Source organism: Leucoraja erinacea, chromosome 17 (genome assembly GCF_028641065.1).
Source record: "Leucoraja erinacea ecotype New England chromosome 17, Leri_hhj_1, whole genome shotgun sequence".
Lineage (NCBI taxonomy): Eukaryota > Metazoa > Chordata > Chondrichthyes > Rajiformes > Rajidae > Leucoraja > Leucoraja erinaceus.
The window spans coordinates 38,612,011-38,630,467 of NC_073393.1; the positions used below are offsets into that span (position 1 = coordinate 38,612,011).

The following is an 18,457-nucleotide window of genomic DNA, read 5'->3' on the forward strand; positions in this document are numbered from 1 at the left end:
CCTTAAGCTGTGACCCCTGGTCCTGGACTTCCCCAACATCGGGAACAATCTTCCTGCATCTAGCCTGTCCAACCCCTTAAGAATTTTGTAAGTTTCTATAAGATCCCCTCTCAATCTTCTAAATTCTAGAGAGTATAAACCAAGTCTATCCAGTCTTTCTTCATAAGACAGTCCTGACATCCCAGGAATCAGTCTGGTGAACCGTCTCTGCACTCCCTCTATGGCAATAATGTCCTTCCTCAGATTTGGAGACCAAAACTGTACGCAATACTCCAGGTGTGGTCTCACCAAGACCCTGTACAACTGCAGTAGAACCTCCCTGCTCCTATACTCAAATCCTTTTGCAATGAAAGTAAAATACCATTCGCTTTTTTACTGCCTGCTGCACCTGCATGCCTACCTTCCGTTTGTGACGGAACATAGCATACAAATATAGGACATTTTTGGATGCCATTGGAGAGGGAAAAGGCCAAGTGGATGGTCTACAGAGCACATTGTGTGGTGAGGCTCAAGGCTTGGCAGCTCTTTAGGCTCAAATACTCCCTCAGAGCTACAGCCAGGTTATTTGCAACGACTGCATGGATGAACGTGAATATGAGCAAAAAATAAACAGCAACAAAGCACTAATCTCAAATACTAAATACTTGGAAAACGACTAGTAATAAGAAAAATCAATTTAATTTTAATTTCAATAAGCAAACGTTATATTCAAGCCAAACTTTCTGCTTGCACTACAACATATTTCCACAGAATTGTTTTATTGTCCCGAATCAGACTAATGAAATTCGTACTTGCAGCAGCACAACAGATCTGTAAACATTGCACTCTGTAAACACTATACATGTATATATACTCCAAACAAACTCTTGCAGAAACTGACAGTGACCATGTGAATACGTTCAAATTCTTCTTTCATATTCCCTTTTGAATTGAAGTGGTGAAAACTGCCCAGTGCATCACAGGTGCTGACCTCCCCACCATCAAAGGAATCCACAGGAATCGCTGCCTCAGAAAAGCGGCCAGCATCGTCACAAAGCCCACCCCACTGGCCACGCTATTATTTCACTCCTGTCATTGGGAAGGTGGTACAGGGGCCCGTAAACTGTAACGTCCAGGTTTAGGAGCAGCTTTCCTGCAACCATCAAGCTATTAACAACTTGATGGACTCCCTCCAAACGAGCTTCAAACTACATAGACTTGGGGGCATTGCAGGTATGATACACATATGATGTGCAGGAAGGAGCTGCAGATGCTGGCTTAAACCAAAGATAGACACAAAAAGCTGGGGTAACGCAGCGGGTTAGACAGCGTCTCTGGAGAAAAGGAATAGGTGACATTTTGGGTCGAGACCTTTCAGACTGCGTACTATATGATGTATTATGTACAATGTACTATCTACAGATGTACCATTCTACTCTAATTTGACTCCAGTGCCCTGTAAGTAGATGTTCGAAGCTCATTCTCATAGTGCTGTAAGTGTAAGGAAGATTGCCATTTGAATGGAGGCATGGCCGACTCTTCCTCATCCAAGCTTTCTATTACAAGCATTGATGCTTCTTTCTGTGGTATTATGCAAAAATAGTGTAAGGCTGGGCAGACGGGCACTAGGACCCTGTGTGACAGAAGCCAGGCTCCAGTAACCGGATGTGACTGGAACCCTGGGGTGTGGCAGTTAGGGAGTTGCCTGGGCTGGCACATGAGGCTGTTGCTGTTGCTGCTGTTGTACAGAGTTGTTAAATAAAGAGATACTCCGTTTACGCCGTCGTACGAGCCTTATTACAAGCATAACTCGACACTTTCCACATTAAAGTGTTGAGAATTCTAACATGGTTCCACTGTATGAAAACAACCCCAACAGAATATCAGTGAACTGTGTTGAGGAAGGTGTATGCTTCCTGTTATTAAACTAGACAGCTTCTCATTATGTTATCAGCTTTTTACACACAGAGTTTTAACACTGCTCAGGCAATGTTTTCTGTGAAGTAATACAAAAATGTTGAGACTGCTCATCCCTTGCAGGAGTAAAAGAAAGAGATGAAGTTTTGCAACAGGAGCCCTCAAATGAAGAAGAAGTGGAGGAAGAAGACGAAGAGGAGGAAGAAGAAGAAATTAAATGCAAGTAGAAACTGGAAACCCCATAAAGCTTGGACTTTACACAATAGGAGGTTTTGTTTTTAAGTTTAGTTTATTGGCAAGTGTACCGAGGTACAGTGAAACGCTTTTCAGTGAAAGGCTGAGATCTGCCTTTCTGAGGCCCAAGTAATCCAATTTGAGGTGGTGCTATTAAGGGCGTTGGTGCAAATTTTCTTCATGGTAAAGATAACATTTCATCACATCAGAAAAGAAACTGTTAATGTATGGCTGGTCCCCTAAGCCTTGTGACTTCACCCTGCTATCCTCTCCTGAACGCTTGCTATTTAGATGATCATCCAGTCTGCTGTCCTTCTATCTGTTTGTCAATATTCTAGCTATATCCTTTCGATGTGATTTATCTATGCCTCTCGTTTTGTGTAATCTGCAGATCTTGATGCACAGTCCTCTGTTCTCAGATTCAGCTTATTGCTGAGAGTAAGGTGATGTCCAGAAAACATTCTGGTTAGGGGGAGCTACGGAACCAAAAAAAAATAATAATAGTCAATGTGGAGGGTGGAGGTCCCGACCACGGGGGAAAATGGAGGAGGACTGGCCAAGTTCTGTGTCTTCCACCACAGTGATGAATGCTGTGGTGGATGTTTGTGTTACATTTTTATTGTGGTTGTGTGTTCCTCCATCCATCCATCCATCCATCCATCCATCCATCCATCCATCCATCTATCTATCTATCTATCGCAAAAAGGAGAAAACATCTACTGCCATCTTTCATGTTCATATTCTAGGTCTGCATGAAACTTGAGAGTCTTCAAGGTATAAAGGGGAGGGTAGTGTCTTGTGTTCTGTGTCTTGTGTCTACTGTTTGTGGGTAAGTGTGTCTGTTTAGTGTTCAGCCATGAGCGAATGGCGGTGCGGGCTCGATGGACCTGGTGGTCTGCTCTCGCAAACTTTAGAGTCTTCAAGGTACAACAGACGTCTTTAATATATTACTAAATGTTGGCAGCAACACAACTCAAAATGCCTGCACACTCACACTGTCTACAGACAGGAAAAACTATATACAAAACATCTCCCTTTGTCCTGTGCAGCGCCACCTGCAACACAGGAGGAGCAACGGGTACTCCCACCCCACACAGACCATCAAAATCGAATCTTGTGCAGTTATTTTTCTCATTTGCTGTGAGATTAATTTCTTACCCTGAAATTACAAGAAAATATCATACCCTGGGCAACATTTGTCTACATGTGTTATAACTTATACAAGGGCTGTGGGGCTTGGGGCTATTTTTTTTACTCGTGGACATTTTCCAACGTTGAAAAAACGTCCCGACTTACCTGATGCCCCGAGTTCCTACGGCTGGCATTACGAGCCGCTACAAAACATCTACGGACTCCTACGGGCTCGCTACCGACATTCCCGACATTCCCCGAGCGAATCAAGGGGATAACTCAGGAGAGTTTGTGAGTAACTCGGGAAAGTGGGACAGGGCTTACTCACGTTGTGACAATTGTGTTAAGGCCCCAGTGAGGCTGAGGTTCCCTAGCCTCCCAGTAGAAACATATTAGGAGTAGCTTTGTTGGAACTGCTCCAACTCATGGATATTTGGACCGGATATATCTTCCTTTTGGAGTTATGCTGATGACAAACATGGCTGGCAACAAAAACACAGTTCATGTAAGAAAGGGATTTTTGCCTGTGTTAGTTTTTGGAACATGTGACAGAATCAATGACAATTAACAAAAAAAGGCATTCAAATAATCATGGCAGCAAAGGTGTGTTTAGGGTTGTGGGGAAAGGGCAGGAGTGGGGACCAATTGGATTGTTCCCGGGACAGGCAAGGTCGGCTAACTGGCCTCTCTTTGTGCTATTTCATTCTTTGATGTGTGCTGGAATTCTTCACTGATTCTAATGAGAGCCTGCTTGGTTGTCTTACAGCTAAGGCTAATGCAATACAGCGTCTAACGTATATTCTGAAATTTCTCTGGGTCCTGTTCCTTGCCATGGTTGATGGACTGACACAATGGCTAAACACTGTCGCAAAGCAATATCTTGACACCTTCACTGTTCTGTGGATAGAGCGCTATCTATTGACACAGAAACTTGCCCAGGTTAGTACTTGAACCACTTTTCTTTGAAGGAAACATAGTCATAGACATTTCCTAAAATGAAACATTTACAAATAAATCCTATTCAAAATGTATCTACTCAATTTAACAATGGTAACAAATGAATGTGCTGCCATTTAAATTGACCTTTCAGTGGCTTTGATTAGTATCTGCTCTGATGTACAGCACTTTGGTCAACGTGAGTTGTTTTTAAATGTGCTATACAAATAAAATTGATTGATTGCATTTTTAAATATAGTTCAATAAAGTTAATCTTTTAAGACTTGGACATGAATCTTCACCTTTCTCAAGTACCAAAAAGAAACTAATATGATTTATATTTGTTCCGCTTCTTGTAGTCTTCTAACATTCCCACTACATGATATTTATTTATGTTGTTGCCTCTTCAGGGTGAGGGAATGCAAGAACCTCAAGCTGGTTTTATTGAGACATCAGACAATCGGCCACAGCAGCCGAACATGGATCCTGAAGACATAACAGCGGGAAGTAGTCCACAACTCAATACCACACCAAGGCAGGTGCAGAAGTACATTTTCATAGGCATTTTACCAAGCTTTTAGCGATGTAGATTTCTACTTTCGTCAGTGAAGACGACCTTAAGAATGGTGAAGATCCTTGATGAGGGTTGAGTGATGCAGACAAAATGCGCTGCGACCTTCCAGAGAAAGGTTTAATGGCCTAGCCTCACTCACCTAGAGTCATCGGGCATGGAACCAGAATCTGTTTCTGCCACGAGACCTGGTAGGAAGAATGCATGACCTGTTAGTGGGAATAGGATTTTAGATTCCACTAGACCAAGTGCAGACCCGTTGGGTCTGCTCCCCCAATGGTGTGATCCCCCAACCCAATATTCCACCATGCACCCGTCTCCTCCAATGGAACTGAAGCCGTTCTCAAAAGTAAGATTCCAGCACTGCCCTGCCTCTTTAAAAAAAATCCCTGCCTGCTGCAGCAGTGAAAAGTTCAGTGTTCCTGTCTTGCAACATTGTTTTGAAGTGTGTTGGAAGCTGAGGAAGGAGTAGCCGTCAACGAATCGAAAGGCAGGAAGGGATCCGTACTGCAGGCGGACTGATTTGAGTTTTATATATATATATAGATAGATAGATGGTGTTCCCTTGCACGCTGGGCAACACTGGGGGGTGGATTTGAGAGGCCAGGAAGCTTCGACTGGGGATAAACCAAACTTCCTGCTGGGACCCAGAGGGATCCTCCAACAAGAAACAGGAAAACAGTTTATTATAGTGAGCGAGCAATCTTTTGGTTCTCTTCACATTTTGTTTATGCCTCAATTCTTAAAGGCCGAGGCCTTGTGTATTAGCAGCAATAACGTATCTCTAAACGAAAACTAAGCTAATCTCCCACAAGTCTTTTTGAAGACACTGATTCTATTTCCACCGCTATTTCTGGGAGTAAATTCCAGATCATCGTGAATTCTGTGTTGAAAATAAAGTTTTACCGCATTCCATTCTATCGTTTATCCAAATTTAAATTTTAGGTGGGAAAGTGGGTGTTATTCAGTGTGATGGGAAGTTGAACCATTCAGAGGAAGGTGGCAGATGGGGCCTAGTCAACATCCGTCCCCAGTTCAGGGTGGGGAGGCTGCAGAGGGAGTAGAGATTCATGAGAAGAGACGAGTTGGCTCAATGATGTACAGTAGAGATCAGCTGTGAAGAAAATGTTACTCCCACTCTCTGTTTATTGCGTGTACTTTTTAAATTCAGTAATTCGGAAGAAGAACAAGAAGCCCTGGCGACCTGTGACAAGAGTAAAGCAGTTCCCGAGAGCAGTAAAATCAAAGGAATTGAAGAACAAAGTCTGGCTGTGGATTCCCTGGAATCGGCCGAATCTGTCACAGTCTCAGAGGAGACAAATGTCTATCCCATCGCCCGAACTGAAACTGCCAGCGAGCTGCTTGCAAGCAGGTACAGAATTGGTCTTATTGAAACCTTCTGGATATAGAAACGTAGAAAATAGGGGCAGGAGGAGGCCATTCGCTCTATGTGCCAGCACCGCCATTCACAGTGATCATGGCTGATCGTTCCCAATCAATAACCCGTGCCTGCCTTCTCCCCATATCCCTTGATTCCACTAGCCCCTAAACCTCTATCTAACTCTCTCTTAAATCCATCCAGTGACTTGGCCTGCACTGCCCTCTGTGGCAGGAATTCCACAAATTCACAACTCTCTGGTTGAAAAAGTTTTTTCTCACCTCAGTCTTAAACCAATTCAAATAAATTGGATTGAAATTGCGTTTCCCCATACTCCAAATGTGCAAGTAATATTTATAACACAGACAGACAATATACCAATAAGATAGACAATATGCATTGAGTGAAAGGCTTGGGGATGGTGAAATGGGGTGAGGTGGTGTGTGGGGGGGGCGTGGGTGGGGGGGGGGGCGGGGGGGGGGGGGGGGGGGGGGGGGGGGGGGGGGGGGGGGGGGGGGGGGGGGGGGGGGGGGGGGGGGTGGGGGGGGGGGGGGGGGGGGGGGGGCAGGGGGGCATGATCCGGTCTTTAAAATATTCACAGTGTGTCAGACTGTAGTAACATTTTGAGGTATGTTATTAAAGTGCAATAATAAAGGTGCAATATAGAAAAGTGCAAATAGCATACTGCAGACATTGACATTGAGGCCACAGGGAAGAAGAATCTCCTGTGGCGTTCCGTACTGCATCTTGGTGGAACCAGTCTGTTGCTGAAGGTGCTCCTCAGGTTGCCCAGTGTGTCATGCACTGGGTGAGCTGTATTGTCCAGGATGCCCCACCGTTTGAGGAACATCATCCCCTCCAAGACCACCTCCCATGAATCCAACTCCACCCCCAGGATGGAGCCAGCCTTCCTGATGAGTTTGTTAAACATTTCTTTTTTTTCTTCTTTTTTTTTAATTTATTATTAGAAGTGATGTACAATAATAATAATATACTTCATGAATAACATATTACATTGCATGTACAACTTCTTATTTTAAATTTAATAGTAGAAAAAAAAAGGTAAGATGAGCAAGAAATATAGAGAGAGAAAGTATTGTACAGCTCGAAAAAGAAAAGAAGCGGTGGATGTGAACTAAGTAAAGAGAAAAAGAGTGGAAAAGAGAAAAGAGAGAAGAAAAAAAGAAAGAAAAAGAAATTGAAAGGGATATGCCGAGTTTGCTAATCCTAACGTGTTACCTAAACGCATATGAAATGCTGTTCCTCCAGTTTGCATGTGGCTGGCCGCACTCAGGCAATGCAGGAGGACATTGAGGCCCAGGGCCAGAATGGGATTGGGAAGGGGAATTAAAATGGTTAGCATGATTCCAGATGAGGCGGACATGAGTCTGTCTGTCTCATTTGAGGGGACTGCTGAAGTCCCTGGATGGGTGTGAAGGAGGGGTTAAATGTGCACCTCCTCTAACCTCATCTACTGCGTTTCGTGCTCCCGATGTGGCCACTGATGAGACCAAGGTAGACTAGGCAACTGTTGCACCGAGCTGAGTGCATTAAAGATGCCAAAGTTCTTGTAAAATGATGATGAAATTAGAAATGATTAGGTGACAGTGAACGTTACAAATGTCACCGTTAATTCCTGTGATTTCCATTTTTTAAGCCACTACTACATTGAAGAATTGGAAGAGTCGGAGAAGTTTTATGACTCCCAGAATCGCTTGTTGAAGCTGCTGTTTGCAATGTACTACGTTGTTGCTGCTAAATCTGAACTGGCCTGCTACTTCATCATTATCTTGAACAATCTGACGTCGGCCTCTGTAATCACACTCTTCCTTCCAATCCTCATGTTCCTCTGGGCAATGCTCTCCATCCCTAGGCCCAGTAAACGGTTTTGGATGACGGCAATCATCTACACCGAGGTGAACTGTGAGACTTTTGCATATTTATCATGCTACGGATTTAAGTGTTGTGAAGTTTTATGTACACTAACATATTTTTATATGCTTAAAAAACAGTGGCGTTAGCAATTTTCCTCTGTTTTGATAATAACATGGGGTGTGGAGTTTGCCCAAATGAGATTTTTCATGAATTAAAATTTGTACCACGTAATCTACATTGGCTGAGAGATGGGATACCTACTTTTGTCTCACAGAATGGTAAATTCAAGCCTGATGCTTGTGCCAGTTGCTCTGGCTGACACTTGGGCCGTGCACGTCCAAAGAAAGCCACTCCGGGTGCGATTTTTAAACCACTGTCCATTTGCTCCAGTCAGGTGGAGGCTAGGGGCAGCGCAGTGACGGAGCGGTAGAGTTACTGCCTTACAGCACCAGAGACCCGGCTTTGATCCTCATTATTGGTGCTGTCCGTACGGAGTTTGTACGCTCTCCCTGCGACCTCGTGGGTTTTCTCCGGGTGCTCCGGTTTCCTCCCACACTCCAAAGCCGGACAGGTTTGTAGGTTAATTGGCTTCTGTAAAATTGTCCCCAGTGTGTAGGATAGCGCTAGTGTACGGAATGAACATGGTCGGCGCGGACTCGGTGGGCCGCAGGGCCCGTTTCCACGCTGTATCTCTAAAGTCTAAAGTAAAAGACGCAGAGGTGTTGCTTATAGAGGAGCAGCCGTATTCCTGGTTCTTTCAGCAATATGTATCCTAAAGTCAACTGGGAGAAACAAGTAATATTCATTGTGAGACCAAGTTGCAAATTCATTGCTACGATTCTCTGCAACGTTGACCATAATTTAAAAGTATTTCCTTGGCTGCAAAATGCTGTTTTGTTAAGATTCTCTTTGGTGATCGCTGAGATTTTACTTCTTTGCATTTTGTTCCGTGTCAAAAATATTTGTGATTTCTATTCAAGAATAAATGTCGAGGTTCGTACGACGTGCTTTTGTTTGGCTCCACAGGTGATGGTGGTCATTAAATACTTGTTCCAGTTTGGATTCTTCCCGTGGAACAGCCCCCATGTCGCTTTACTTTATGAAGACAAACCATTCTTCCCACCACGAATCCTTGGCTTGGAGAAAATGGAGAGTTATGTTAAATATGATCTGATACAACTTCTGGCACTCCTGTTCCATCAGTCACTGCTAAAGGTCAGTCATTATTAACTTTCAATATTGGTGATATAACAATTGATTGCACTGAGATAAGAAATGTTGCCATTGCACAAATGTGCTTTGTAAATAGGCTGCTTTGGTTCACTGGTTGCCAGGGCCCCAGATACTCTGTTTTCAGTAGTAAGTGGCCGTTAAATCATCAACAAGGCCCATAAAGACTGCTGTAAATGTGATGGATGGAAATGTGAAATAAACAAAAGATAACTCATTTTAATGGTCTTTCAGTAAAAGAAGAGTCAAAAATTGAGATAGTATTGACTTAGTAATGTCCAATGAGTGCCTGCATCTGAGTGGATTCATGCAAATAAACTCTGAGGGTTCATTTTGGATGTGTCTTGGTCTAGCCTCTGGTGAATCATCTCTACACTCACTAGTCACACACACCTGCCTGTCTCTCTGTCTGTCTCTCTCTGTCCGTCTCTTTCTCTCTCTGTGTCTCTGTCTCACTCTCTCTCTCTCTCTGTCTGTCTCTCTGTCTCTCTCTCTCTCTGTCTCTCTCTCTCTCTCTCTCTCTCTCTCTCTCACTCTCTCTGTCTCTCTCTCTCTCTCTCTCTCTCTCTCTCTCTCTCTCTCTCTCTCTGTCTCTCTCTCTCTCTCTCTCTCTCTCTCTCTCTCTCTCTCTCTCTCTCTCTCTCTCTCTCTCTCTCTCTCTCTCTCTCTCTCTCTCTCTCTCTCTCTCTCTCTCTCTCTCTCTCTCTCTCTCTCTCTCTCTCTCTCTCTCTCTCTCTCTCTCTCTCTCTCTCTCTCTCTCTCTCTCTCTCTCTCTCCATCTCTCTCTCTGTCTCTCTCTCTCTCTCTCTCTCTCTCTGTTTCTCGCTCTGTCTCTCTGTCTCTCTCTCTGTCTCTCTTTCACTCTCTCACTCTCTCTCTATATATATGTGTATATAAATATACACATAGATATATATATATATATGAATATGGATTCATTTTATTTTGCTAATATGCGTTATTTAAAGTAAGGAAAGCATTGATTTCTCCACCACGTAAATATACCATTTCTCTACACTAATATCTAGCGGTATGGATTATGGGATGATCAAGAGGATCAAAAGAAAAAGGATAATGCAAAAGACAAGGAGGCCGTGCAAAAACCACCAGCTGTGAGCCTGGATGATGCTGCAGCTGAAGACGACCACATTTCTGTCTTGCAACCAGAGCAGGAAGTGACAAAGCCTGGCTTTCTCTTCAGGAGGAGGAAGCAAGCCAAAGGTTAGATGTTATAATAACAACACTACATAATAACACTGATAGTGTAGTATTTAGTGATGTTTTGGATTCCTAGAATCTAGCACGCATATCTGAGTTCAATAATAGATAAGTGCAGAACATTTTAAAAGACTGGCGGCATTGTGGCTCAGCGGTAGACTTGCTGCATAACAGCGCTTGCCGAGCCAGACACCCGGGTTCCATCCCGAATACGGGCGCCGTCTGTATGGAATTTGTATGTTTTCCACGTAACCGCGTGGGTTTTCTCCGAGATCTTCCGTTTCCTCCCACACTCCAGAGACGTACAGGTTTGTAGGTTAATTGGCTTGGCATAAATGTAAATTGTCACAAGTGTGTGTAGGATAGTGTTAGTGTGCGTGGATCACTGGGTGGTGCGGACTCGATGGGCCAAAGGGCCAGTTTCCGTATTATATCTCTAAACTAAACTAAGCACCATTTATGTGATAGAAAAGGAAACAAAGTGCGTGAATAACTCAGTCACTTATGTGATACAGCATATCTATTCTCAAGTCTTGTGGGTTCTGTGAGTCGAGGCTGTCTTTAGCTTTTGTGTTTGTTGTCGGAAATTGTAAGGAGTAGGTTCTAGTCTGTTTAACCCTGGAGCTCACATACTAGGGAAGCATGATGGGAAAAATGGGCAACATGATATTAGGAAGGTAATAAATAGATGTGTCAATGTATTTAGCTTTCACAGCACTGTTTAATTAAAATAGCTAAAACGAATACACTGGTGAAAAGCAGGCTTCCTTATCTTTTGAGGGGAGATAGTTGTTTGCAGTTCTGTCTCGGTTCTTATCCGTGGCAATCTTGAGATTACAGCTGCTCTTTGTCACTGTACCCAGCAATGAACAGCCTTTTTTTTCTAATAAACTGGCCCATCACTTCTCCATACAGAGATACCAACATTTTTGGAACAAATGAGGGGGAGTGGTACACCAAATAACAGGAAACATAAGGTTAGAAATAACTTTGGGGAAAGACAAAGATGAAAGTTTACAGAGACATTGATCAATGATGACTTATTTCAAAGCCACAAGTAACCATTGTGTCATGAGAATATAAAAATGCTGTAGGTACTGTGAATCTTTGAAGCGCTTTGGGTTCTCTCAGAGTGTTTCCTGGCGCACTGTTAAGGCCTTCAAAAAAAAGCAACTTGTTCAGTAGACTCACCAGTGATCTACGAGCTGTTTTTTTTTGAGTTTGTGCCTATCTGAGTTACACCAGATACAGGGTATGGGTGTAGCACAAAATTGCCATCTATAGTCTTGAAGTTTGGGTAAATGTCTTATTTTTCCTTGTTGCCGCTGGGGGTCGGTGCTTTGCTTCTCAGTTTGCTTTGAGAGAGCAATAATATATCATTCCAATTATAAGAATTTAGTAACGTTTTTGTCTCTGCGTGGATTGTGTGTTGGGTCTGGCAATTAGACTGGAACACATAACTTCCTGGAAGTGAACATCCAAAGTCCAATTAGAGGCACATTTTCAATAAAGAAATGTAAACTTTCAGGAGAGATTTCTGTCACATTGGTGTTAATACAAATGAGCAACGATACATATATCGCTGACATATTCATTTTTTGTCTGTAACTAATAAATACATCCATGATTATATGATAATTGAAACATTAGACCTTTGGTGTTAAAATAGTAAGATTACATTTTTGTTCTACAATGGATTTTTATGTTAAATGCTAAGTTTTGTGATATTTTACAAACTGGCAATATAGCTCTTTAAATTAATAAACAAAATGTATTGTTTGCAATAAGATCCTTTGTGATTTAATGTAAAATTGACATTTTCATTAATTATATACTTGAACATGGTAGAATGGGGGTGAAATTGCTTTTCTTGATGTCAATGGGAAAACAAAAGTATCATAGCAATGGTACAGAGCTCAAAGGTGGGAACGTTTTGGACATTCCATGATTAGCAAAAGGCTAGTAAAGAGCTAGAGGAAAAGTCTTTGGGAAAGGCAACTGAATGTCACTGCTTTTTGCTGAGGAATTAAACTCAGAAGTAGCTTGCAATGTTTCAGTTATTAACGGGACCATTTCTGGACTCAGTGCTCAGCATTATTCTCTTTGTGTAAGAAATGATGTAAATATGTCGGGATCAGCAATCCTCTTTCCACTACCATTTCTCTTTCATTGCCAGCATCTTCCTCCAAATTCTTCAGCTCCCTGAAACCATTGCAGTAACGTTCGCATGTTTAATTTTATAATCTGCTACTCTGGTGTTCCAATGGTCCATGTCTCATACTAATCTCTCCCACCATCTGACTTAACTGGCCCATCAATCCTCGCCTCATCTCCCACCTCCTTCCATTGACTGCCACCTACTTGCAGACTCGGTCTAACCTCAGACCCTATTTGAGTCTCTAACCAGGGGCAATCCCAACAGGTACTCGTGATCCATCTTCAATGCATTGTGTTATGGGCCAGTGATAATAGGGCATATGATGAGTGCACAAACAAATACCATCATTAGTTCCAGGTGTGAACATTTATTTGTGAAACTCCAGTTGAATACAAGTTCAACTGGAAAATGATTTGATTAATTGATTGATTGGAAAATGATTCTTTTAGTAAAGGAAAGTTCATCCCGAAAGCCGAGGAAGAAACGCACGAAAAAGGAAAAGGCGAGCAAGAAACTACGTGAATTTTGGATGAAGCTGAAAAACTTCCTTTTTAAGATGTAAGTGCAGCCAAAGTCCACACAATGAAAGTGTGAAACATACCATGATTTGCAGGTGTATAAGGTTGTAACAAAATTAACAGTGATTTTTAATTGAAATATAATTGAGGCTACATATTTTTTCATACTGGGATTGAATTAGGTTTTGCGTGAAAACAGATAGATTAATGATATTATTGACTAAATAAAAACCTTGCGTTAACCAGTTTATCTTAGTTCAGCCAAGACTGATGTGCGTAATTGTTTTTATTGTGATACGGCCTTACTTCCCTGTACAAGTATTTATTTATTTATTTAGTTTATTATTTATTTCGAACAGAATAAAAGAATAAAAAGCAAGTGTGAAACAGCATACAAAAAAACAAAACAAGAATATTTATAAAGTGTCATAAACAATATCTATAAATAAATGAAATCATATGTGTCCGAAAAGGAGCAGGAAGAAGCCAAAGCTTATTAATTCCCACCCCTTATTCAACTGCTTGTAATTATCTTATACAAATTTAGCAGCTATATGTACACCATATGTACACCAGCCACTATATGTACACCAAATTATTTACATTTGAACACTAATCAAATATTTACAAAGCCATACAAAAAAGAAAAAAAGAAAAAGAAAAGAAAAAACGCGCAAATACTATACAGTATCTTAGTCATATATACAACCCATCACCCTCTAATCACCCTTCCCAATACAATCAGTATAACAAATATCACAATCACCTATCCTCATCCCAATATCCTTTTAAACAAGTGTTTTTGTACATCTTTTTAAACTGAATTATGCTTGTGCTAAGTTTTATCTCCTGTTCCAGACCATTCCACAAATTCACCCCACAGATTGCTATGCACATGTATGGATGATAGGTGTAGATGCTGCTTTCAACCAAAGTTCCTGTCTGTCAGGATAATATAATATAATCATCTTATTTATATAGCACATTTTTAGTCAATTTGCATTGACCCCAAAGTGCTTCACATAATTACATTACATTTACACACAGGCAAAGGTGGGTGAAGTGTCTTGCCCCAAGGACACAACGACAGTATGCACTCCAAGCGGGATTCGAACCGGCTACCTTCCGGTTGCCAGCCGAACACTTAGCCCATTGCGCCATCTGTCGTCCCATGTTGGTGATCCACTGACAGAGATCCACTCACATCTCTCTGTGTCTGCCTTTCTTTGGGAATCTGATATGCCTTGCTGTGAGACTGCACTCATCGAGTAATGGTCGACGCTGTTCTAAGAGCCAGGCCTAACTTTGGCATGTCAGAACCAAATAAAGTAAAGATACCTTGTAACTACTCCGACCTATGCTATTACCTCCATGCAGTGACATTACAATGCAGCCAATTAGTTTTACTTCCCTGTATTAATTGTGAATATTCTAAACCAATGTCTTATGCCTAAACGTCTATCATTGTTTTGTTTTATTTCATTTCTTTCTCTATTTTGCTGTGTTCTCAGGGTGCAGAGTATTTGTAGGCCTCTGCGCAACTATTTCTACAACGTTCTACATACAAAATACCGTGCGGCAACGGATGTATACGCACTCATGTTTTTGGCTGACGTGGTAGATTTTGTGATTATCATCTTTGGATTCTGGGCATTTGGAGTAAGTTTCTACCATTTTACATTTTAGCATATAAGTTTATTTTTTTAATATCTTCGTCCGTCTCCTTCACATTCGAAGGCATTCATCTATTACGTTGGCATATTGATGATTGAACCTCAGCCATGAATGTTGATTTAGCAATTAGGAGCCACACTGTGTCTGGATCCATTCAGTGTTTGTTGAAAGCCTGGAATCCTTGCAAATTATTTTCATTTCCTTTGATCTTCTCCTAAGTCCTTGGGATTCCCAAATCCCAACCCCATCAGCAGATCCAGTCCGAGCTGAAACTTTACCCTGGAACTCCCTGGTCAAAGTAGTTCATCCAGTCCCAGAAGATAAAATAGTGTTTGGAATGAATAACATGGTTTCATTATGATTTTAATCTCCATGTTAAAAAAAAAAGAATATTCCTGTTTGTTACAGCGCTGTGTCTCTGTAAATTTTCGAATTCACAGATGAATTAGATTTAATTCAATATGCACTTACAAAATATTTATTTGTCCCTTACTTCCAAATGGCAGCTTTTAGATGAGCATACTAGAATCTAGAGTAGACAAAAAATGCTGGAGAAACTCAGCGGGTGAGGCAGCATCTATGGAGCAATGGAGTCCGCAACGTTTCGGGTCGAGACCCTTTTTCTTCAGTCTGAAGAAGTGTCACGACCTGAAACATCGTTTACTCCTTTGCTCTATAGATGCTGCCTCACCCGCTGAGTTTCTCCAGCATTTTTTGTTTATTTTCGATTTTTCCAGCATCTGCAGTTCCTTCTTAAACATACTAGAATCTGGGGTTAGGTGTGACAAATATGTTTAAATGGGGCTTGCTTTTCACCGTCCATTTTCCCAGATATTACAGCCATCCTAAAAGCCCTGTCCCACTGTACGAGTTCATTCAAGAGCTCTCCCGAGTTTTAAAAAAAATCAAACTCACGGAAGCGCGTAGAATGTACGTAGCGGGTACGTCGGAGCTCGGGGACGTCTCTTAGCGGCTCGTAACACTAGCGGCAGGTACTCGGGAAACGCGGTAAGCTCGGGAAGCCACGTGAAGATTTTTCAACATGTTGAAAATTCTCCACAAGAGCCCATAGACCTACGAGCGGCTATTAACGTAAATCTCTGAGTTCGAATCAGGGCAAACTTGGGAGAACTCTTGAATGAACTCGTACAGTGGGATAGGGCTTTAATGCAAATATCTGTCAGTGGAAATAAGATCAAATCCTAGAATTCATTGACAGATCTTTCTAGTCTGCATTGCTTCCTGGTTTTGTTTTATACCAAATGGGTAACTACTTTCTGCAGTCAAACTGTAAATAACCTTTTAAGCATCGTTTGATTTTTCTTCCACACTTGTGCTTGAACAGAAGCATTCAGCAGCTGCCGACATTGCATCCACACTGTCTGATGATCAGGTTCCTGAAGCTTTCCTGGTGATGGTGCTTGTTCAGTTCTCCACAATGGTGATAGATCGTGCTTTATACCTGCGCAAAACTTTACTGGGAAAGCTCGTTTTCCAGATAATCCTTGTGCTCGGGATACATTTCTGGATGTTCTTCATCTTACCCGCAGTCACAGAGCGGTAAGTACCTGGAACATTTGGTGGCGATTGAAAGGAAATGGGAGAAAAGTAAACAAAAGATTAAGAACAATTTATTTTGATGTACAAAACACAAAATGCTGGTAAGACACAGCAGGCCAGGCTGCATCTGTGGGAAGAGAAACACAGTCATCATTTCAGATCAGATACCCTTCCCAGTTCTGAGGGAGGGTCTTCTACCTGAAACATTGACTCTGACTCTGAAACATTTCTCTAATCCAAGTAACCCCCCTTTTTTCATCCCTCCCCCACCCAAGTCGTACTAGATTAAAAAACGTCTTGTTGAGTCTCATTGTCTGCAACTCGTTTTCACCTAGCTCACAGATAACAACGAATGTTTCCTTTATCATCGTTACTTTTTTGCATCTTTTATGCATTTGTTCTATATCTCACTATATTATCGTCTATATCTCTCGTTTCCCTTTCCCCTGACTCTCAGTCTGAAGAAGGGTCTCGACCCGAAACATCGCCTATTCCTTTTCTCCAGAGATGCTGCTCGACCAGCTGAGTTACTCCAGCTATTTGTGTCTAAACCAGTGGTTCCCAACCTTTTTTTGGCCATGCCCAACCTAATCACCTCTAAAATCCTGATGCCCCCCCCCCATGTGGTGATATATAATTCTTATCATTTAAAAAGTGAATTCCGTTTCAGCTGAAGCAGCTTAAAACGCCAATACCTTGTTTTAAACAAGCTTCAAATGAACATGGCATCCATGAAAAAGAAAAATGAAATAAACAAAAGACAGTTAAAGTTCTGAGCAAGAAATTACTAAAAAATTGTTAAAAAAAAGAAAATAATTCAATAAATAAGGTTCTCCCATGACCTCGCGCGCTTCGTGCGACGTGCATGAAGAGCGAGGGCGCGGTGATTATTAAATAACTACACAATAAAGACCTTTTTTACCCAAAAAAAATTATTTACTCAAAATAACATCTGAAACATAAACTACATATGTTTACCTGATGGAAAATCCAAAAAAAAAAAAATCGGAAATTTGGACCCAGACCTCCTCAGTCGCACTCAATTGCCCCCCCTTAAAAATCAAATTGCCCCCCTGCGGGGCGTATGCCCCACGTTGGGAACCACTGGTCTAAACCAACATCTGCAGTTCCTTCCTGCACATTAAATCTGTTTATCTTCCGGTGGATGCAGTCTGACCTGCCTTGTCCAGTATTTTCTGTCTTTAGTTTAGATTTCCAGGACTTTGCTTTTGATATGTGGGAATTGTAGCAATTCTCTGCCACTACTGCAGATGCCAGCAACGTTCACTCACAGTTTGTTTGTTGATCTGAAACGCATTTTCTGCCCAAGTTTGTACAATGTACATTTGCGCAAAATCTATTTTATGCTTAAAAAAATCTAAATTACTTTTCACAGCCGTTAAGAATTTGTCAGAGTTTTAGGGTGGCATTATATTCTTACGGTGACATTTATAAATAAGACACTGTTGCCTGAAAACATGGGAAATGAAAATGAAAATTGGGCAAAATGTTTGGAATATTGAGCTCTGAGGCTGCAGCAGCAGATAAGCAATGAAGTGTTTCATTAAAGTGATTGGATCCCACACAAAATCAAATTGTGGAGACAAGATGTGCCAGTGCAACGTAACTCAACACCAGGTTCACTTAAATGTTTGCTATCCTGATAAGACATCAGATGTGATGTCAGGCAGTGAATCTGTGGAATTCTTTGCCACAGAAGGCTGTGGAGGCCAAGTCATTGGATATTTTTAAGGCAGAGATAGATTGATGCTTGATTATTACGGATGTCAGGGGTTATGGGGAGAAGGCAGGAGAATGGGGTTTAGGAGGGAGAGATAGATCAGCCTTTATTCTTTGGAGCGCAGAAGGTTAAGGGGGGACTTGATACAGGTTTTTAAAATGATGAAAGGGATAGACAGAGTTGACGTGGAAAAGCTTTTCCCACTGAGAGTAGGGAAGATTCAAACAAGGGGACATGACATGAGAATTAAGGGACTGAAGTTTAGGGGTAACATGAGGGGGAACTTCTTTACTCAGAGAGTGGTGGCGGTGTGGAATGAGCTTCCAGTGGAAGTGGT

The 18,457-nt window shown here is 41.8% G+C and overlaps 1 protein-coding gene across 2 annotated transcripts in view; it reads left to right on the forward strand.

Moving 5' to 3' along the window:
• Positions 1-18,457, forward strand: part of piezo1 (piezo-type mechanosensitive ion channel component 1) — a 278,272-nt gene that overhangs the window by 240,468 nt on the left and 19,347 nt on the right. For both annotated transcript variants that reach the window (XM_055649000.1, XM_055649001.1), the window contains 10 exons: positions 2,020-2,115; positions 4,028-4,200; positions 4,608-4,732; positions 5,940-6,140; positions 7,804-8,062; positions 9,048-9,236; positions 10,280-10,472; positions 13,077-13,185; positions 14,657-14,804; positions 16,165-16,379. In XM_055649000.1, the coding sequence (XP_055504975.1) occupies positions 2,020-2,115; positions 4,028-4,200; positions 4,608-4,732; positions 5,940-6,140; positions 7,804-8,062; positions 9,048-9,236; positions 10,280-10,472; positions 13,077-13,185; positions 14,657-14,804; positions 16,165-16,379 (1,708 nt within the window). The remainder of the gene's footprint in view (positions 1-2,019; positions 2,116-4,027; positions 4,201-4,607; positions 4,733-5,939; positions 6,141-7,803; positions 8,063-9,047; positions 9,237-10,279; positions 10,473-13,076; positions 13,186-14,656; positions 14,805-16,164; positions 16,380-18,457) is intronic.